Genomic DNA, 23,677 nt, shown 5'->3' on the forward strand with positions numbered 1-23,677 from the left:
CAGTCTTTCTTTCATTTCCCTTCAAAGAATAAACGTCACTTAATGATTCTAGGAAGGTTATTTTTTCATTCATATCAATCATAGTTATATGAAATGTTTGAATGTTTCATAATTACAAATTCACTAACTTCCTACTAAAAGATATTTATTGCTACATAATTTTAAGGTTTATATCTGTACTAGTTAACTCAAATTAAGGTTAGGAAACATTATTCTCGTCTTTGAAGTTTGACAATTTATCTGCTAAACATTCAATATCCAAGAAAAATAATAAAACCGTTTCCCCGATCTCATATCCATTGAATTTCCACACGTTGTCAATTCATGGTCGAACAAAAATGTGCAATTTGAATTTTGGCCTGTGTCCAACCGATGTGTGTGATGGCCCACTGTGCAGCCATTAACATATTAATGCAAAACGTTATTAGAGGCGGTAACTGATGGCCAGCTTAGACAGCCATGTTGGTGGCTGATAGTTCACGTACGATTAGAGGATCAGCAGAGTTCCAGGTAGAGTAATAGGGACCGTTGTTATTTGGAGACAGATTTTTTTAATTTAATTTAACATTTGTTTAAGAAAAATGTATGTGAATACCATATTTTCTGCCTATTTTCCTAGATAAAAGGCGTGAGTTTGAGTGTCTCTAAGTAGATTATGTGCTACTACTACAAAACCATCCGATAATGCCTCATACTCTAACCAAAAAAGTAAATCAAAATACTCGTAAAGCCATTACGAACAAAAAAACATAGCACACAATCCATTGCGTGCTCGCTACGCAATACAGTATAAATCAATCTCACCGAACGCGTAACGGAAGGTGTTCTATTATTTACCGACAATTTTCTCCTCGCGGTAAATGTACGTGTAATTACCGGTGTAAGTTACTGTACTTACGTGTTTACGGTTATTTCTTAATCCAAGTGTGCTTACCTGTGGATCAAATGAAACATAGCATTAGATAGAGAAATGAGTAACTATAAGAACTAGGTACGCTGATATTATATGTATAAAGGTAAAGTTGACAGACTTGGTAAATTGCCATCCATAGCACGCATCTTTCCATATAAGAACATAGCTTAGCTGAGTCTTTTTCCACCAGTGCTAAGCTATGTGCACCAATGAATATGATTGGTGGAAGCAAAACGCATATACAGCAACGTAGCATAGCACATTTCTGGTGGAAAAACACCCTTTGTTTTGAGGGGGAGGAAATCATCCAATGACTTCTCTCACCTTGGGCGAGGCGAGAGAGAGTGTCAGACTCTTACTGACTAAAAACGGAACGTGGTGTTCCTACTCGTGCTCTTTGAGCTAGAGCCCCGGTAACCCGTGGAACTTAAGATTTAATGATCTACTCCTCTCTCTAACATTCCTTCTTAAACTAATCAATCGGGTTTCCACATCAATCAACAAACAAAAGAACGTCCCCATCCAAATCAGAAATGAACTAGTCGTCAAGCACTTTAGTCATAATGTTGTATGTAAAGCTACTATGTTACTATGTTGCATACAAAGTCAATAAGTGGTCGTAAGTCAAAAGCCCTAATAAGTAAGGATGTGTGCACACTGCGCGGCGGCGGTGAAATACTTGGTTAATTAGAAACGGGAAGTTTTAGTTAATTGTGTAACTGGCTTAACTGTGTAGAGTGTTTTGTGTAGAGTTACTTTATTGAAATGTTTCGTTTCTAGTCAGTGTTTAAAGCTGTATTTAGAGTAGCTAAGTACCTAGTTTTAATATTGTATTGTGTACCTGATTGAAAAAGAGTAACTTATTGAGTTTCTTGCTCGTTCTTCTCTATAGGAATTTACACTTTGGAACGTGCAAATAGCTTCACTAAAATACTTGTAATGTTTGCTTTGACGTTCAAAGTGCCTTCCCGGTCTATTTGAAATAAATAATTTTGACTTTTACTATCTATTACTTTCCAATAATGTTTATTCCTATTACCAATCACAATTAACTTTCTTTATTCAAAATCACTCTCCTTCTTTCTCTCTCTCTCTCTCTCTCTCTAGTTTGTTTTATACAAAATCTCTTGAATAAACATTTACTTCTTGTATCCCGTAGTATATCCTCGTCCTAACACAAGTCATGTACGGCTTGCGTGCGCCGGCGCCACTGCACTCGTATATCTGTCACAAATCGGCGCACGCGCAACCAGCCTTCATTGCCATTGGACGCCCATTGAGAACCGACACACATTCATTGCTGGAATTCGTGAGCGTGTGTACTATGTATGGGTAAGTGTAGGAGAAATCAAAATAGAATTGGTTACATTTTAATTAAGTTATTTTGTAATTGATTCAGTGAAAAAAAAACATGAATTTAGTCCAGCAGTGGACTAGAGTAATGACGATAAATCATGAAAATTACAAGGACTTAAACTGAAATGATTTACCTATAAAGTAAACTTATTACTTTGTCTGTTTTACAGAACTATTCATCAAGTTCTTTTATTTAATCAACTAAATGTAGTCCGCACCAAAATTGGACCTACATGGCTACCTATTCAAAAAAAAAAAAAATGACCTAATAAAAGCAATTAAAGCAGCAGGCAACTAGTGAGTAGTTTAAATCAAATTGTTATGGCTCTATGCCACTACCCAACACTTTTAACACTAAATAAAACAACTAAATATTAATATCGAGCCATAATTTCAGCACATAGGAAAGCTATCATAAACCCGTAGTACCCACACGTATATATATTTTCAATAATAATAATATTTTACGTATATAATGAAAGTTTAATCTTTCGCGTAGCTAAATAGCTGTCGTTAAATCATTTTAGGGGCTTTTAAATCGCAACAGTGGTCCACAGACTTCATTATGGTAGTACAATGTAACCATTATGTAACTTCACTTTTGAGATATATATTACTGTTTATTGGGACTCGTAAAAAGGGGTAATGTCTACTTTCTAAGTACGTAATTAGGGTGGGAATATGTGTGTGTGTTTATGTGACTGGTTTCTAGGGAAATGTGTCTTTAAATTTATTTCGTGTTATAATTATGAAAATACTATATGTCCCCTGGTAGTAAGCGATGATGCTGCCTACGATGGAGACGTCTCCTTAGCAGCTCGCTTAAGGAAGCTTGAAGCGCTTCGTGCGAATGGGTGGAATATCACCATCACTTAGTTTTATTCTTTTTTTATGCAATAAACCGGTAAACGGGCCGACGGATCACCTGATGGTAAGCAACCGCCGTCGCTCATGGACACTAGAAACATTAGAGGCGTTACAACTACATTGCCGGTCTATTGTGGGTTATGAATTTAAAGAGTTGTTGGGGAATCGGGGATTGGGATGATTGGAAGGGGAATAATTGGGGCTCCGGTAACCTCCCACACACAACGCAAGCGTTGTTTTACGTCTGTTTTCTGTGAGGCCGTGGTATCACTCCGGTCGAGCCGGCCCTTTCGTGCCGAAGCATGTTCCCACACTTAATCTTCTTTGAATCAAACAAATATAATGTCTATATTTTTGCTATGACTATTTTAAACATAATGCCATAATAGACATATATAATATTTATAACACATCTAAGCTGTTTAGTTTATAGTGCCAATAAACGGCTGATTTACGCGATGTTGCCGCAACTGTTCATTAAGTGCCGTACATACGGCAACACGCATTATTGCTACTATCAATGTCCCATTAATATTATATTGCTTACCTAGGTAAGTATATTATGGCTATATTATAGAAATATGTTTATTTAATAATTATTTTACGGGTTGTGTCTGTATATAATTTTGTTAAAGTCTTTATTTTAATTTTGTTATTAATTTTATGGCTCATATTCCTGATTTGATACGAGTGTCTTTTACGTGTACGTGATAAGTGCTTTTTTTGCTCGAGTCTTATTAACCTATCAACAAGGATTTTTTTTTATTTTCATTGTGAAAAGAAATAAACAACTATCGCACATCCAAACTGTCCAGTACTTGTCAAAATAGATATTAGAACTTTAAACATAGACATTGATTCTATTACCAAACCACAAGACGTAAACCATGGCAAAAAAAAAAACAACAGACGATAAAAAAAAAACAAATATTTGTTGCGAAAAAAAAACCCGCCACAGAGCGAGAGACCGCAGAACGATTTATTTTAATAACATTTCAACGTGCTAGGCTTTCCGTGAAAAACTGTAACAACTCCACCACGACACATAAACAACCTTATCACAAGGGAATAAGGTCCATATTATGAAGGTGTAAAGCCAAAAAATAATTAATTTCATCCGCGTTGTAAATGCAGTCGGTAAACCACAAATATTGGGAGAAATTCGTTCGTTTACATACAATTTAGGATTTATATTTGTTGTTCGCACTATTGCAATAACTGTTACTTTATTGTTTTGGACATTACTATCAAATACTAGCTGATGCATGCAGCTTCACTCGCGTGGACTACGGGCTTTGGGACTAATAAAAGTAGCCTAAGTTACTTGATTAAATATTTTGTTATCGGTTAACCCACGTAACTGTTTGACGAGGAACTCGACTAGTTTCAAGCCATGCTAAAGGCTGATATTAACACAATAATTAATTTAGTATGTCTCACGAAAGTTATAATAAAATTAGCCTAAGTTACTTCTTAATAAATAAGCTACCTGCCAATAAGAGTCTCATCAAAATCAGTCCAGTCATTTTAGAGATTAGCCAGAACAAACAGGCAGACGGACTGACAGACAGACAGATAGAGATAAATTACAAAAACTCGATATTTAAAAAGGCTCCCACTGTACCACAATTGTACCAACCACCCTATTGGTAGTAACAAAACAGCCAAACAGGCAGCCCTAAACTCCTGGCCTATAAACACGAAATATTTGAAAAAACCCTCCACAATTCGTCCAGATACTGTCCCCATTCCATAACCTCGTATCAGTCGACGTCCAGCCTTCGAAACAAATCCGCCAGCGACACAGTATGTCAATTAAGAGCAATTTTTACAAACTGTCCGTGTGTATGTTTGTACGGCCAAAAAATTCTCTTGCGAAGGCACGCCCGCGCCCGCGTTTTGTTAGTACTGGTAGGGTGGGTTTGGTGTTGTAAATTAGTGGGATAGTCCTGGTTTTTTATTGTGGTTTTATGTCTCTATTTCAATGGACTTTTTGATCATTATTAGCACTACAAGTTACAATATAATTATAGTTTGTTCTATTTATATATAACTGTTAAATAAATCATCATCGTCCTATGACTTCGCTAGCCTTGGGCGAGGAAAGAGGGAGTATCACATTCAGACTCCTGCTTTTCGAGCCACTAAATTAAAGCGATTTTTGGTTGTAATTGTTTTGTACTGAAAGCTGACCAATACAAATCGATGATGAAATTAGCATTAATAATAACATAAACCTAAACACATTTAAATTACAAACCTGACATAATATTTGCACCCAGCGTAGAAATGTCATTGCAACGTTAATTGTAACAGATGACATTAGGATCTAGTCCGATGCGCTTCGTAATGCAGGGCATCAATCATTTATTAGGCAAAACTCCAAAATTTTGTATCGAATTTGGCACTAAAATTGGTAAGTTGTGAAAATTTTACAAATACAGAATTAATTTTGCTTTTAATGCATTTATTTATTAAACCCGTAGGATAAATCACCTTAAGAAGACAAGGTTTTTGTTTCTAAAGCTGAATTAACCAAATATAGACTTGACTTTTGATTGTGACTGATAATTGTACTGTCTTACAGTCTATCCCATACCTTCCTGCGATAAACGGATTATCCAACACAAAAATATTTTTACAAATCGGACCAGTCCTTCTTGATATGTGACTGATAGTTCAAATAGTCTATAACCTTCAGTTCGATAAATGGATTATCCAACATGATAAATGATAGGTATTTAAAAATCTGGACCCGTAGGTTCCGGAAAATAACACGTTCAAACACGTCAATACTCTTAAAATAGTTAGATGAGGCCGGTTTACAGTTTGGAATTAGTAAAAACTGATTGTAGTTGCTATTAATGTTATAAACGAATTCCTACCTAATCTTTTCTATCCCTTGACGTAAAAAGATTACGTAACGAGTGTCTCATAAATCTTGAACCATTTCCCATCGCAAGGTAATAGGACATGTCCAGCTTATGTCCGGGATTATGGCGACAGTAATCCGAACGGTTGCGTGCATACGAAGCGTGTGGCCGCATACATTAGCCAGTACTAGCGATCGTGCGGGGTAGGCAGAGCTCTAGCTGTATAATGTTTATTAATAATGGTTGCTGTGTACTCGTTAGCTGGTGGTTTTAAAATGTGCGAATATTTATTAGGATATTATTTTGCTAATTATGATTATTGGAAGTAGGCCTTTTGTGAACGTGTGAAGGTATTTTTTCGTGAACATTTAGGACATAATTATTATATGTTAAACTCCACAAAACTGTCTCACTGTACACCAATCTGCGAGCTTTAATCATCGATAAAACATTATTCAAAACGCTATCAGCAAGCGTCGTTACTATCAAAAAAACATAAATATTAAACCCAACATCAAAGATCATTAAAAAATCCAATCCAATTCCTATAAAAATATAAAACATAAGTAAAAAAATCCGGTTCATATCGAGCACTTTGCTGAAACGACACTTTTATTTCCATGTATTGGTAAAGCACTTTAAACTGCAAACGCAATTTTTCACAAACATTATAAAAAAGTAAAAAGTTTGCGTCATACAGCCGTAGCCGCTGAAATACCGTGGTCGCAAATAGAATCCGATTGAATTTATAATGAAGCCTATTCACCGACCGATATGTAGGAGGGCACAGTGCTGCCATATTGTGCTGGTGGCGAGTTATTGCAACTATAGATTTTCTCTGACGCCATCAAAGGGGGCTGGATAGGAAAGTAACGATGTGGTCGGATTTGAATTAAGTTTTAGTATTTTGTTAGTGATTTCTTTTGTTTGTTTGTTGGGGTCTTATTATAAAATAGTGGATTTATTTCGTCTTACTTATTGCTTCGGTAAATTAGTGGGATAGTTTACTTTCTTAAGATTGGAGATAGTTATTACACAGGTAACAGCCAACCATTTACCGTTTAGGGAAATCTCTTATGACTTAATTTAAACCACATATTTGTTAGCATCTTGTCTGATAATATAGAGGAATAAATACAATTTGTAAAACTTAGGGACAAATATTATTTTATAAACTACATCGGAACAGACACAACAAGAGATCATCTTTATACTCTTCTATATTTCGCTGTGCAACACTGTATTGCCTCTACGATGCCATTCATCGGCAGACATGTCGGTCGTGGCACCCATTCTCAATAAATATAATATCGGAAGCATGTTGCTCTTATTTTTAATAGTCTCTGTGTTGTATAGATATACCATATTCTATGATGGTTATGGAATAAATAAATGCCATAAAAGTCAAAGTCAGAGTCTAGTTCCTTCAGGTTAGGACATCTAAAACAGTTGAGAAAAGTCCTATCTAGATTTAGGGAACAGGAGATTGATTGGAAGTCAGTCCTTTACTTGTTATCAGTACTTAGTCTAAACAAGAAAGTGGTATCACTCATAGTCATCCTTCATTTGTCTTAGTTATGACAACTAGGACCAAATTGGGATAATAAATAACATCGAATCTTCAAACTGTCTTTCTGCCACATTCAGAGACATTTAATGATTACTTAAACTATAGCTTAGTAACGATTGATGTATGAATCGAAAACATTTGCTAAGGATTGGGTTAAGTGACCCTTAAATGACTCTGAGTACCGCAGTTTGTTCTGTAGTAAAATACAGTTTACAAAATTTTGCCATGTACAAGTATATTCTACCCACGCTAGCAAAGATTATAATCAAAGCATAATCCGAGTCTATTAAGAGCATGTGCGATGATATCGCCATCTCATTTGCTTCTATCAAAGAAAGTGGGACAAAAAATATGACAATTTGTAACAGATCGAACCGATCGCTGCTAACGAGAGCCGCCTCTGAATCTTTTATGTAGGGCTGGGCTCGCTTTAATTATTGAAACCGATATCGATAGTAAACTTAGGTACGGTAGGTAGTAAGACATAAAATTGGTTGTTTTAATTAACTTTGATAAAACTGCGTTTGGCCACCAACCCGCATACTGCCAGGACGGCAAAGCAAAGATGTGGTCGTATTGTATTTCATTTTGTACATAATATAACCGCCGTCACGTCACGCCACATCAACAATTCATGACATTCCACTACTGGACTATTAGCCTCCTTCCTCAACATTATAGGGATTTGTAACAATCACAACTATTGTTTACGTATCTTTCTCAAACCACTCTCATACAATCCAAGTAAAACACGTACGTATCTTATCCCATCGATATTCCGCGCCCCAACACTAGCACTCATCGCAAGTGGTCGCATAACGATGTCGATAACGAACCGCGTTGCATTGTTATCGACAAAATGCTAAGCAGCTCGATATACAGGGATTAGTGCTGAAAGCCCTAGGCACTGTGATTTGAGCTAGCTATCTAGACTAGACTAAGTGTTATCTGCAAACTCGTGTAGATTGCGAAGTGAGATTTCGTTTTTGCTAAAATTTTTTTGCGATTTTCTTTTGAGTTATGCAAAGGTTCAAAATATTACATTTTATAGTATAGTATAATATAGGATGTTGCTTGAATGCCTAGAGACGTAAGTAATAACACATAATTACACCTTTTAATCGCCAAATCGATAGGCCAAGGATACAATGTAAAACTCACTTTTCTCAAATTATGTTATGAGCTATATTTTATAGATATTCTCATACACTGGGCTCAATCCAGACTACGTGCTGTCTGAACCTGGAATCGAACCTGAGAGCCTTTGCTAGGCAGACAAACTTATAGTTGTAAATGTCTACACGAGAGGCAAGACAGCCAAATTATAAACAATATAGTTTGGTCATTATTATTTTTGAGAGAATTTTAAACGTTTTTTGCTCTTGTTTCGATTAGAATTGATCCGTACCTTAAAATAATATAAAGTTGTGTATGTTTGTATAGTTTTGTATAAATACACAATTTATACATTTGTATACGTCAGTGTCTCGTCTGCAAGTTGCCAGTGGACGTGTCTGCGTAATTAAAATAGTTTCCGTGATTTATAGCCGGCGTCGAACCCGGGCCCTCGCGTGTCACTCACGATGAGATGGGAGAATAATGTCTTCGTATTTATTTATGGCATTGTTTCAGTACTTTCAGTATTTAAATTGGAAAATTTAATTGAATTTAATTTAAAAAGCTGGGTTAGGTGTGAAGGTAGGTAATATGTGACACAATGTGGTCGATATTTCGATGGTCCTTCAAAGATCAAAGGGAACCACCTTAATATACCTAAAACCTACAAGTTTAAAAAATACTATGCAGAAAACCACTTCAAAATCGATTCAGTCAAACGCGAGATAATCGCGCACAGACATACATACAGGTCAAACTCCTTTTCTTTTTAAAGTCGGTTAAATAATATGTGTTTCAGACCTATACAATGTTCGGAATGAAATACTTTTACTTGCTTTTACATATTCACAAAATAATGCCAATGTAACATAATTATTTATGACTTCCTCAAAATAGTAAAATTATGAAAATCCTGAAAGTTACAGTAAAAGGTTTCTATCAATTAATCTTCACTACTACTACGAAGCTTTCCACTGAAACTGAAACTGTAAACACCCTAAAATTAATGTAGACACCAACAAAATATCTCTACATCAAATGAAACGCGCAATGATAGAGTAGGTAGAGTAAGAGAACAATGCTAAGTACTGAGCACTCGCTCTACCAATCTGCGCGCTTTTGTACGGGCGCACCAACTGTAACGTGCCGTTGAACCGACTCTACCTAGCGCTCTGTAGAGACCTACCTCTACTATGGGTTTTAAGCAATAGGTAGTATAATATGGTATTTTGTCGACTGTCGATAGCGAAGACGTACATTTAATATGGTATATATAAGTAAGCAAATGCATAGACGGATCACCGGATAGTAGGTAAGCATAGGCGCAACTAGTTCCACCAAGACGCCGCCTATAGACACCCGCAACACCAGAGGAGATACAAATATGTTGGCAGCGTTTTAACGATTGGGAGATTGGAGATAAAGGTGAGGGAGGGGGAAAATGTGGCCTTCGGTAACCTCACTCACAAAACGCTTTGATTTTCTTTGAGGCCATGGTATTACTCCGGTCTAACTGAACCGTGCTAAACATGCCTCTCCCACACTTATAATAAACAAATTAATTCGCTATCGAGTATCGACAAATAACTTAAACTCATGGTAGAGGTAATGCAGTGAATGAGCTGCTAATCTTTGCTGTTCACGCTGGTGTATCGTTGAAGGCGTTTTAGTTAGATTAATTAGTTGGAGGTAGCTTTTAGGGGGGATGTTTAAGCCTAGACTATTTGATACGTGTGTGTTTAGTGTGTGATAAGTTCTTGTTGATATTCTAAAGAGTATTGATTGTTGTTCTATAAGGCAAGAGCGTTGCCATTGCAGATGTTTCAATTCAATTTTGAGGTTGGATAAAGATTCAAATCCGGATTAATGAACTATAGAAAAATCTATTTTTGCTTCTCATTTAATCTAAGGCCTAGATTTAGATTTCAGCGATGATCGTCCCACTGCAGGGCAAAGGCCTTCCTACCCTTCTTCCACTCCTCTCTGGTTAAAAGCCTAATATGAACAATATAGTATGAACTAACACCTACATACTTATAAACAAATACGTAGAACAGATACAATATACAAAAATAATGGCGAAACCAAACACAATGGCAGTTCTTGCATGAGCCCGTGAACACAAGAGTTGAGGAGTGGCTGGGCTGGAGTGCGTAGCTGACGCGCTCCACATTCCGGTATCAGGTCGCGGGCCATCCCGACACCGGCGCCATTCACTCCTATATCGACAATTAAGTTGAATGCACTCCCGATCTACTCGTGCTGGATGTGACTGTGAGCGCACTTCTAACAGTTTTAGGTTTTTTGAGCGTGATGAAGTGGGGAGGGTTTTGTGTTTGCTATTTGTCAGAACAGTTAACGTAATGATTACTAATAAGAGATATTCTCTTGCCCCACTCTAGAATTTTCTCTAATGTCGTGGGTGCGTTTTACAAACATACAAGTTCACATACACGTGACACCCAGACCCGGAACAACAATTTGTGGATCACACAAAGAGTTGCTCCGTGCGGAATAGAACCCGCTACACGTTGCGCGGCAGCCGGTTACCCAGCCACCGCGCCAACCGTGCAGTCATTTTGAAAAACGATAAGTATTCTTTACAATCGCCGCGTCGTGTGTCGCGGAATGCTGCTCATGAATATGAGCCTCTAGCATGGCTTGAAACTAGTCGAGTTCCTCGTCAAAACAATACGTGAGTAAGCCAATAAAATAATAATTAATTTAGTATGTCTCACGAAAGTTACAATAAAATGATAAGTATTTCTGTTTCATGCCATTCAGGAAATAAAATAACTGTAAAGATACCAAAAAATAAATCGCTGAAACTCTGACGCTTCGTGTTTTATCAGTAATTAAACATGAACTTTTTCACTTAGAATATTTATTTTCCTAAAAATCAATTGATTCTTTCACGAATCCAACAAAAGAAGTGAAGACAGTAAGCCAATCCCTGCCTCATCCATCAACCTACATCAACGTTCAAGTTGGCGAGTTGATTGAGCCGACACGCGGCGCGAGGCTGGGCGCGGCGTGCTCCTCGCTCCCCAGCCAGCATTAACTGGCATTGTGACAGCTTCCTGCATTATTGCAGCACGAGCCATTAAGCTGCGCCAAGCTATTCATGCGACATGCTCATTTTGTTTATGGCTCGCTTGTAAATCAATCTTTCCCGTCAAATAGTGCTGTATGATGTTGCGAATCTGTGTTTCGATGGCTATCAGATGTTTCAAAGTCTATATGGGAATGTTGATTATAGGCTCTATGTCTATCCAATTATGTATTTATAGAAACTATATTTTTTAATAACATACCTATATAAAGTTAATTTGGTGTGGGAACCGAGTTGCAAGTTGCAAACGTTATCGATCAACCTAGTGTTGTGCCTATAGTCAGAGATTTATTTTGCCGATAAATGTGGTTCAGTTTCACCTAGTTCAAATAAGTTTAAATAAATACTAGGCTACCTATTTCGAGTAACATGAATCATGGATCACATTCACATGGTAATTTATACAACATCATATAAAACCATTATACAAATCACATAAGAAATGAACTTTTCATCTCCACCGGACATCCGGCTCACCGCTTCGCTTAAGCTTTGAATGAGATCATCAACTTTACGATCGAAGTTTGTAGAGCGCATAGTAACGCCATCTGTGGTCGTTGTACGAGTTTAAATGGTGAGTAGTTTCTGGTATAAAATTATAGATGGCGTGTAGTTAAATTTTATTAATGTGCTGGATGGCTATTTTATTATTTGGATTGTAAATAAATTGTATATTATTGTATTTTTGTGCAATAGCATTGTGATTTTTTTTTGAGACAAGCCCACCACAACCTCCCTTACCGCTGCAACTCCTATAAGCCAGGATCTACAGTAGATACAACCATGAAAACACCGGAACATTGAAGTCCAGCGCGTCCCAGGGACATGAATGACTGTCTTGGATCCCGCAACGAAATAAATCAGAAGATATTATTAGAGGAGAAGAAAAGAAAACGATAGTTTCCACTTCCCTCGGTGAATTTAATGCAGGAGACAGAATGACTTAAGCCTTAAGGCACAAACAAGAGGCAAGAAACATTGACTCGTAAACTATCGTAAATAAGAGGTCGAGAAGTAAAACAAGTCCTACCTGTACAGCATCATCCAAGCACCGTCCCCAGGCATCGCTCCTGTCCACCAAGGAGTTCCACTTGTCTGCCAACTTGGCCACCTCCCTCCTGATGGACCTGGCCAGCTCACGAGCCTGCTCCTCTGCTGAACGGTAGCCGCGGGAGTCACCTTCGTTTTCGCGACTCGCTGCAAAGAAAGTTGTGATTAGATATGAACTTAAATAGTAGAAAGATAAATATTGCGAATAACATAAAATTAAATTTAAATATAAGTGTCGCAGCCATTTGTTTATAAAGAAAATTGGGTATTCTAGCAGATTAAGCCGAATTTGTTATTATGTTGAAACTCTTTTTTTTCATATCGTTGTAAAATCCAATCGAAGAGAGCTGTTGAAGACTTGTTGACTGGAAAATCTCGCCAGTGTTTTGGCTACCTGAAGTCCTACATACACACGATAGTCAAATTTTACGTAGAGCTCAAAAATATCATTAAAACCTAAATCATAATCACCACATTACGTAAAAAAATAATTTTCAAACGACAAAATAAACATGTCACAGCTTTTCAGTGTTAAGTAGCAACTCGGGCCATCCACGAGCCGCGGGCTGAGCTCTGAGCTCTCAATATTTGGAGCGTGAGCGGAGCGCGAGCGCGGCGTGAGAACGGGGGGGAAGGAGGGGTAGGGAGGGGGGGGGAATTTAATAATTACAACGTTACTTCCACGTCGGCGTTCTTCTGCGTTCACTTCAGATATTGCACTGGCATAGTTTTGAGGAGTTGAAATTTGGCAGCAAAGGAATTGTTGCAGAGTTTCACCATGATAGCAGTTTGAAGGTTATGAGGCTTTCGACCCAAAGATATGCTTGTGGTATCTCACAAAGCCAGTGTTTATTATAAGTTTCGCTGAGACAGGGTCTACATGTACCTATTGTCAGTTTTGTTTGGGGGATAATGGTTCAAGTTTCAGTTACTCTGTTACTTAACTTTTGGCTAAAATGTAAGTTTACAACAAATGGAACACAACATCAATTACCTAACTGAATAACACAATACAAAGGCTTTAGTGGCTAGGCTACATATTTCCAAAATGTATGACAACAGGTTTTTCACAAATTGGTCTCCTAGTCTATGCAATTTACGTACATTCTAAAAAAATTCAACATCGAACCGTAACAGCGACATTTTTATAAAGCCAGTGGATTTTCAAGTCCACTCGCTTTGTCACTAGCCCACGAATTCAAACGAAGCACTCGTCGGCCGCGACGCTGTCGACCGAATATTTTGCATTTTTTTTATTTTTTTTTTTTTTTTTTTTTTTTTTTTTTACATTTAATGGGTCGACGTTTGACCGCTATCTCACCTGATGGTAAGTGATGATGCGGCCTACGGTGGAGCACGTCTGCCCATAAGCAACCTATTCACTCGGGCCTTGAAGACACCCAGGTTATACCCATCAGGAAACACAGACTCCGGCAAGGAGTTCCACTCCCTAGCAGTTCGCACAAGGAAGCTTGAAGCGAAGCGCTTCGTGCGAGTTGGTGGGATATCTACCATGAAGCGGTGACGCCTCGCCGATTGTCTTGTGGTTCGATGATGAAAAGGACTAGGGGGAATCAAGTTGTGCAATTCCCCCGCACACTCTCCGAAATGTATCCGGTAAAAAACGGAAAGGCTTGCGACCTTGCGCCTGTGTTCAAGGCTTTGAAGCCGGGCCTCCACAAGCGCATCATCGTTGATGAGCTTCTTGGCACGCCTTTCAATGTGTTCGAGCGCATCTAGCTGGCATTTAGCCGAGCCGTCCCAAAGGTGAGAACAGTACTCCATACATGACCGAACCTGCGCTTGGTACAGGCTCAGCAGTTGTTTCGGTGTGAAGTACCGTCTCACCTTCGAGAGGATACCCAACTTCCTACCAGCCAGATGCGCCTTCGACTCTATATATTTTTTTTTCATCTTGTAACATTTTTCTGTGTAACGGTCCAGTAATTTGGTTAGCGGTGCTTTTGTACATAGTTCCTGCTTAGTTCTGTTAATGTGCCTGTCTTTTAAGCCCTAAATCTATTGTATCCTACACTTGAACGTAAATATTTCAATAATGTTGTGTTATTCTGAAGCGAATGAAATCGAAGGTCGCTCATAACCGTCTCACATGACGTCTGCAAGGTACTACGGGTACATTTACTGCCCATACCATAACATGTCTATCTGCGAATAAAAAACCCCAATAAATCCGAAACAAGAGATAAACATGAAAGAAAAATAGCTGTCATCTAAACAAGCCTTACGAATTCCACTCGATATTTTCACTAGAGTGGCAACACTGACAACCACGCCAATCGACTTATCGAGTTTAGTCGAGTTTTTGCCTGTCACTAGTTTCGTGAATTTTGGACGAAGCGGCTTTTGCGTGCAATTTTTGTCAGGGGATTTTAGTGAACTTAATCCTGAAATATTGAGTGCAATTCAGAAAGTTTTTGAATATTTAAACTTTGTAGTTGGACGGGCTGAGAGACGGAATTTTCTATTTTGTGGTGTTTGCGGTTTGTTACTTTGCAAAGTCATTTCGAGTGCGAATAAGTAATGAATTTAGGATTTAGTTTGGTGTAATTATTCAACAACTTTATTAGCATGCCAATAAGTTTCACTATTTGTACCGATAATGTTACATCAGACATAAACGACCCTACTCTAAATAATATCGATAAAAATGACGGCACTATCGAAGGTTCGCTGACGTATTTCGAATCGTCCCCGGGCATTGGTTCACCAAGTCGGTTCCATTTTCAAATTTACGACTGAACCAATGGCCGTAACGGACGGTTGCCGACACCCCTATACTTTATCGATATAGCTTTGATTTCTTACTGAGAATTTATGGTACAGTTTCTATTGAAAATTACTTTTGAAACTGTAGTAATAGTTAGTGGTGTTATTTTAAATCTTTACAAGAGATACGTGTCTTGATTTTTAAGTTATGTTTTTTCTTTTGCTTTTACTTAGGCCGAAAAGGGTGGTTTAGAAGATAATGCTTTGACCGTGGCCGTGGTTACACTTAGATTTTACTTTTCGATCATTTTTGATGTGTGAACCTGATTTTGGAAAATTCTATCTTTGCATATCAAAGAAAAAAGCCTTATACGTCTTATTTCAAACTAAAAATTATACAAACAATTTGGCAAGTTCCTCCAGACAGGACGAGATGAGCGACATCTTGCTAGGGAGGACCCTGACAGGCATTCAGACGTCTAATCCGTTCGTCTTGAGACTGGCTGCCAGCTATCGCATGAACGTGAGCTCAGCACTTGTCGACTTGCCAATTATTATGCTCTGCATGTAAACTGCTAGTGCTAGGATTATCCAGTTGAGTGACAAGCTGTATCGAGCTCTATTGAGGTGTATAGGGTACTAGGAAAATGAATGGGCTTTTTCTATGGGTTTATTCTTTTATTAAAAACTGAAGACTCACTGTAAGTTTTGAGCACACCTCAACAGCTTATAAGTGGCCATTGCTGACCAAAGACCTCCTCTATGCCTCTAGGCATCTTACATCCGTAGCTGCGGACTACCTAGCGGCTTTACCAGGGCTTCGGCTCGACAGGCAAGAGTAGGAACATGACGGTTTTTAGTCAGTAAGAGTCTGACACTCACTCTCGCGTCACTCAAAGTGGGAGAAGCCATTGGTTGATTTTCCCCCTCAAAAAAAGGCGTCTTACATGGAGAATGTTTGAGCATTAAGTCTTAAACCTCCGTGCCAAAACGACATTTTAAGTTTTGTGTTAAGTTTTGTGCAATCCGTTTTGTGTAATCACAGATAGATTGAAAGCCAGCTCGCACCCCGAGCTCTCCGCCACAAACAATCATGAAACGAACCGCAAAACTTGAAACAGTCATCAAATCGCACTTAACCCTCAAACGCTGACCGCTTTAAAACATAATCGGCGGGCGTAATCAATCATTGCAGCTGGCAATTGATTGCCGCTAGCCGATTGCTATCGCCGTGTGAATGCAAACTATATTGATTGAGCCGGTCCGCACGGAATTTGCAATTAGCGCGGCCGGTACGCTTCTAATTGCGTTCTCCCGTTCATTCATTCACTCGTTCACCGCTTTGTTGCTGCGCTTTTGTGATATAGCGCTTTAGGGTTAGGTTTTATGTTTCTTTGGACTCTTGTTTCTTTATTCTTCGCTTTGGTTTTTAAAATCGTGTCGGTGGATCCGGGATTTGCGTTTCAGTACCGCAGTAAAGTACTAGCTACCTTTTATAGCACTTACATTTGAAACATTTCAAAAATGTAAGTTATTGTCATTGAAATAATCCAATAATCTTCGTCGATATAGTCGTATGACCATTTCATATTTTTCTAAGATATTAGATACAAATTCACGAATATAAACTAATTTCATATAATCCTTGAACCAGATTTGAACACAGTTCAAGGATCCAATAACAAAATGGTGTCAGCATCAGCATCAAATATGCAAATATCAGACAAGTCAGCCAGCAATCAAGGTGTGAATGTCCACTGGTGTGGAACAATGCACTTTGACGTACAGACAGACAGATTATGTATATGAATGTATAGATGGAAGGCTTGATAATAATCATAGAACTGTAAATTCTAAAGATATAATATGTAATTAGAAATGAGTTTGTTTATCTCAGAAACTTAATAAGGTGTCATCAGATCTTGTAATTAGGCACAAAATTTATTTTTGGACCATTCAAATATGATCTGTGTGTGAAATTTTCAAATACAACAGCCTTTCTGCCAAACCGTTGTGCCTGAAATTTTTTGATGTTTTGCAGACACGGCACGGTAGATGGAATTTGTATTTCGTATCGAGCACAGAATGGTGTTACGGCTTTTTGCTTGCTTTTGTTTCAATTTTGACAGCAGTTAGATATATGGAGGCCTCATGAAATTTCAAGTAAACCACACCTTCGTCTGATCAAACGAAGTGAAATTCATGTGAGATATTGGTCCGTGGTTTTTTAAAAACTTCAGTCCATTCATATGAACAGAAATATAATATCATTTTAACATTGAACTAAATAGATACAAAATTAAATAACTAACAAAATACACAGCGCCATCTCTTAAAAGAAACTAGAACAGAATAGCAAACGTCTTCACGTTGCGGTCACCAGATGTCGCCACTTACCCTCAGTGTCGCTCGTGTCTGACAGCGGCGGCTCATTCGCGATGTATTGTCTGCCACTCAGGAGATTGCTCTCGACGACTGGCCGTTTGTCTTCGAGCTGTCTCCTAAATGCGCGGTGGTCATCCTGGAATGGAAATTTAAAGTTATAGCTGTGGTCGTCGTGTTTCAGTTACCTATACATATAAAGTACCTAGGATAAGAAGAAACGTTGCATATCCTGCAAATATAATATTGCTTTGAATGGAAAAGGGTTTAGAAATAGTTTAAAAATATACATGACCTAAAGAAGACTGTATTCTAATTTAGCCCCCATAATGTAGCAATCTAATCAAATCGATGGATTCCCAAAGAAATTCCTGTAATGGTCTTGACTAAGAATGCTCCCCTAACATTGTTAGTTTAATAAAATACCCACCAGAAGCCCATATTTCCCGAACATTAGCCACAAAATTCGATTAGGACCGATTATCCGAACCCTTAAACGCTTGTTAACATTCCACACATTCCCGCCACTAAGCTCCGAGTTTTGTTGCTCTTCAGTCACTATATAGTCGAGGATAGAAGCCCAGCATCCGAGAAACAACCATTAATTTAGGAAACTACGATACCTATCGTGTATGAATAATGTGTTTCCTAAAATACATTCCATTTCAAATCATACGTATGTTGCCATTAATTTGTTTGTTGGCATCATTATAATTTAATTCTGAAGCCAGTTTCTCCAAATAAGTTATTATGTAGTTTTAATATTGTCTTCAAGTTTCTAATTTATATTGTGTTCGCTCATACTGAGCCTTCTAAATTTATCTGTTCTGTTTGTAAACTTAAAATGGCGTCGGTAAGCGGTTGATTTAGCCGCGATCCGCGGATTAGTGCGGCCAAATTGTTTATCGTTGTATGTAAATTGTTGACTCTCGTGCCGATTTACGATCACATTGTTTAGAACTTTAACTTCAATATTTGTTTGAAGATTTGTATTGATTATTGTATTTACTTTTGTAGAATTTTAGAGGTCAAGTCTATAAATGACTGGATGAAGACCAAAATGTGTCTAGTACTCTTTGTTAAACATCTTCACCAATAAACCAAAGTCAAAGAACTAGGTATAAAATCAAAATGAAACGAGTATTTCTTCTCTCTTAAGTCCCAAGTGCAAACAAATAGAAAGAGATAATGACTTCTATGATGTAGCACTTCCAAGTAAACCCTCGCTATCCTCTGGTACTTCAAAAGCCATAAAAACAAAAACGTATTCAACAATTCAGTACCCAGTGTTCGTCGGTTTATTCCTAGCTTCTCTTATAGCAATTTGAAACAAGTTGCTGGCTAACAATTACTCTTGGTCGAATTGCTTGGTCGGCCATTTTGAGGTGAGAGCTGTGACCGAAATGGCATCGTTTAGTTCTGTGACGACCATAACTGTCCGCTATCTCGAGGTGCTAAAATTTAAACTAACGTTACAAAAATTATCTTTAGTTCGATTTCTATAGTCCTTAAAGCATTCTGTGGCTACCAAATTGTAATGTTTCATAAGTTGTATTTATGTGTCCTTTTCCCATTTTATCAATTTTGTTAAAACTACGTTTGTTTATGTGCTTTATCCACTCATTAGTGGCACGTAATATTGTGCATTGTGGTGTCTTAATGCCATTGGCATTTTCATACATCTATATTCCTTTAGTAATTAGATGTTTTAACTTAACTATGTATAAGTTTATTCAGCACTAGCAAACTCGGCGAACTCCGTTTCGCCACCAATGATTTTCCCTGTTTTCCTGCTTTTCTCTTGATTTTTTCCTGAATTTTCTTTTCTATAAACCTCACGGAGCCCGAGACCTTTCCAACGAATGCAAAACCGTGCAAATCGGTTCGTGCATTCTGGAGTTATAGCGTCAGGAAGGAAAACCCGACTTATTTTTATATAATAGACTAGCAAACTCGGCGAACTCCGTTTCGCCACCAATGATTTTCCCTGTTTTCCTGCTTTTCTCTTATTTTTTTCCTGAATTTTCTTTTCTATAAACCTCACGGAGCCCGAGACCTTTCTAACGAATGCAAAACCGTGCAAATCGGTTCGTGCATTCTGGAGTTATAGCGTCAGGAAGGAAAACCCGACTTATTTTTATATAATAGATTATCATCATACCTGTTGTTTGAGCAGGGCCGGCAGGTCGCCCCGGGGAGGTGCGAGGGCGTTCAGCTCAGTCTCCTTCCTGATCACCCACTCAGTGAGCTCTCTCAGTGACAGCAGCAATGCTGACCAGTGCTCAGCATTGCTCTCCAGCCGGTTTCTGTAAACAATTCAGAAGATGTTGTTAGTGGAAAAGTATTTATGAGAACTGATAGTGGAGGTACTGTAGTAGAAGTAATGCTTTTCTTTGTATTATCGTTCTAAGATTTTCTGAAATAACAAAACCTAGAAATCTTGGCCTCGGTTTGCCACCAAGTTTAAAAGTATGTAGGTACTCTTATAACTGTCATCGTACTCAAGTGGAATGACATCATTCTTCAGAACTAAAACCAAGAGGTCCCCTCCTCATTCCCGAGATCGCAATAAAGATAATCCTCAATAAAATGAAGACGTATAAAGAAGTGGGGTAGGCAGAGCTACGGCGATAACTCAAAAAGTTGGCACACATAAAGAAAGTACAATTGTTGAAAGGTCGTCTGCTGTTCTGATACGGAGGAGATTTCGGATAATGATAGTGTTGGGGTGAAAGTATCGATACAATTAGATTTTTAAATGTAAGAGAATACGAAAGTAACTATTTACTAAAGTGTTTTTATCGATATCGATAAATAGTTCGTCAATATCTTTAGCTAAGTTTCGATTCAGATGTAATAAGTTTTGTTGGTTATATTATGACTTCAAAACGTTTGTTTTCTATGATGTAATATATAGTTACTTATTTCAATCTAAATACCTTCATCAGCAACTAAAAATGTAGTGCAACTAACTTAGCACAACAACATCTTACTACATAGTTTGACACACATTAATTACAACACACTATCGCCACAACATACACGAAAGGAATTCCAAACCAGCATACTATGATCCCTTCATAATCCCTAAAGTTTGACAGCAAAGTGATACAAACATGGCGGCGTGGGGTGGGGCCACACAAAGGGCGAGTAACCACACGACCCACCTGGGCACAAACCACAGGACACAAGTTCAACAGAAACCGTGGCCGGTGGGACCCCACCTCACCACAGAGGGGCTCTGGCTAAAACTCAGGTATTCGAGGGTTAATTTTTAATAAGATTATAGTTTCGCTTCTGTTTAGTTGACAAGAGATGTGTGTAAATATTTTGTTGGAAGATTATGTGGTTTATAATAGATTTCTTGAGTTTAACTTTCAAGTAATCATTGTAGAACTCTCATCGAGTACTTAAATCATTTCATTTGAAATATGACCCACTACTGACTACCTTTTTAAGTGGGAAAAATCATCTAATGACTTTTTTACTCTTACTGACTAAAAACCACCCCGTTCCTACTCCTGCTTTTCAAGCCGGAGCCCCGGTAAACCCGCTAGGTAGTCCGCTGCTCCGGATCAGAGTTATCTACAACCTACCGATACACGTCTTTCGGCTACGACATAATTTACTTTTGTTACCTTACACTACTCAATATAATACTATTGGAAAGTTACTACATAAGACAAAACAAAGTAAACATCCCCATTCTTTTGATGGTAACCTTTCCCCACTTTCCTAATTTAACCAACCATATCAAGGACTTCAAAATAGTGACATTCGCAATTCCAGAGTTCCACTCCGCCATGATGCGATGTGATGCTCCATAAAACTCGTCACCATAAGAATTTAACCGCTGAAGTGAATGCGTACTACCGCGGGCTATTGCCGGCTTTATTACCCACTTTACATGTGATAGCAATGATAAAACTTCTACAATAGCGCTTCTGGAGTGGGAAAATAAAGCAGCTTCGATTCTCCGTCGATTGGTAAGAGTTGTACAGTGCTTGGAAATAGCAGTAGAATTTACTGGTTATGTTTGTTATAATTAATTGTTTGAATGAAACATAGACCACAGGCGTTAATACGAGTGAGTTCTGCTTTAAACAAGAGTGCGTTCGGCGCTCTGATTGGTTGGTTTATTCGAGCCGGCCAATCAGAGCACCGAACGTGCTCTCGATTGGTTTTCGTTCAACGTAAAGTAAACTCATACTAAGGGTATAATTACTATATTTAAAAAGTTATTTATTCAGTGAGGACTACTCTCACAGCGATTTCTTGTACCCATAAATATATCTTGCTCTATCTTTGCTCAACACCTAGACTTAAAAAGCACTTGACATGCTTTAGGGTGGGGTGCAACTAACAGCGATTTACAAGATCGCCTACAGTTGCACCGCGCCCCAATCTCTATATAACGCGCTTTGCATGCGTGTCGGTATAAACCAGTGGCTGTTTAGTCGTATAAAACTGTAATAATATCTCTTTATATCATTTTATCGTCACATTTTATGATCTACGACATATAACAACTTTATAGTACATATACCTAGTAATATAGCATTTAGCAGCTGCTAGGATGAAACTAGAACTATCTAGAATTGAAATATACGTATAGAATATCAATGAGTTGAATGTATTTAGTTGATATTATTAATATCATATTATACTAATATTTCTTTAGTATACGGAAACATGAAGGTGAAGACAGGTTAAGAAAGGCAGTGAACAATTAATGGCTACCTAGATGTTGTAGCTTTAAACTGCATAACGAAAAACTTTTATTTGAAAATAAAAATCAAGTACAATCAGACAGACATTTAGATTTGTACTATAAAAGCTCTTTCCTATGAACTGAATAAAATTTTCAAAACACAACAAAAAGTCCAACTGCTTTAATACACTTCTGGCTACCCCTCTGAGGAAATCAGGCGTGAAATTATGTTGAAAAACAAAACTCGTCCGATCCTTTTAAGAGCGGAAAGCGAAAAATCCGATTGGATTAACATGAAAATTCAGCTAAACAAAAGCAAATATAATTTACATAGATGGCACGTCATAATTGAGAATGAACGGTCGACGGTTCGATTCCCGGACGGGGAACACTCCAGATTTATTACACATTGTTAAGTTTGAATGATTAATTCACTGATCGGTTTCGGGCGCGTGGTGGGGCCATAGAAACAGAGGATACAACAAGACATATACTGATGCAAAAGTGAAACAACGTTCTTTGCTGTAAAATTCTTTTTAAAATGCTGAAGTTCCTAGTTTCAATATTAGGTACCCAAGTTAACTGAATATAATCTGCTCCAATAATACTTTTAACCAATTCAATTCCAGCTCATAGCTATTATAATAAAACAGTTTTCATTGAAATAGGAATGAAATAACTACATTTAACTCTACACTTGGATACGAGATTCTTACAACATTTTTACTCTTTCGATTCTCATCGGACATTCTCCGCCGGATTTCTGGCTCAAAATAAAAATGGCGTCCGATATTAAGAATGACCGTTACGCAGGCGAAAATTTAATTTTTTTACCGAAGGATTATTTATGGAGTCGGCGATCGGTGCCGTGCAAATAAATCTACTTGTTTGCGATTCCGACTTAATTGAAGGACGTACCTTTTTAACAAATATTTGCATACGAACGGATCTCACTTGGATTCAAAATTGTACCTTGCATTGCACGGAAATTGAATCCTGA

At 37.9% G+C, this 23,677-nt stretch overlaps 1 protein-coding gene across 1 annotated transcript in view; it reads right to left on the reverse strand.

Annotated features, from left to right (window-relative positions):
- Positions 1-23,677, reverse strand: part of LOC118277991 (dystrophin, isoforms A/C/F/G/H) — a 438,713-nt gene that overhangs the window by 45,549 nt on the left and 369,487 nt on the right. Inside the window, 3 exon segments of the mRNA XM_050700084.1 lie at positions 12,838-13,004; positions 17,982-18,105; positions 20,128-20,272. Of these exon segments, the coding sequence (XP_050556041.1) occupies positions 12,838-13,004; positions 17,982-18,105; positions 20,128-20,272 (436 nt within the window).

The sequence above is a fragment of the Spodoptera frugiperda genome, chromosome 18 (assembly GCF_023101765.2).
Source record: "Spodoptera frugiperda isolate SF20-4 chromosome 18, AGI-APGP_CSIRO_Sfru_2.0, whole genome shotgun sequence".
In the NCBI taxonomy this organism is placed as follows: domain Eukaryota; kingdom Metazoa; phylum Arthropoda; class Insecta; order Lepidoptera; family Noctuidae; genus Spodoptera; species Spodoptera frugiperda.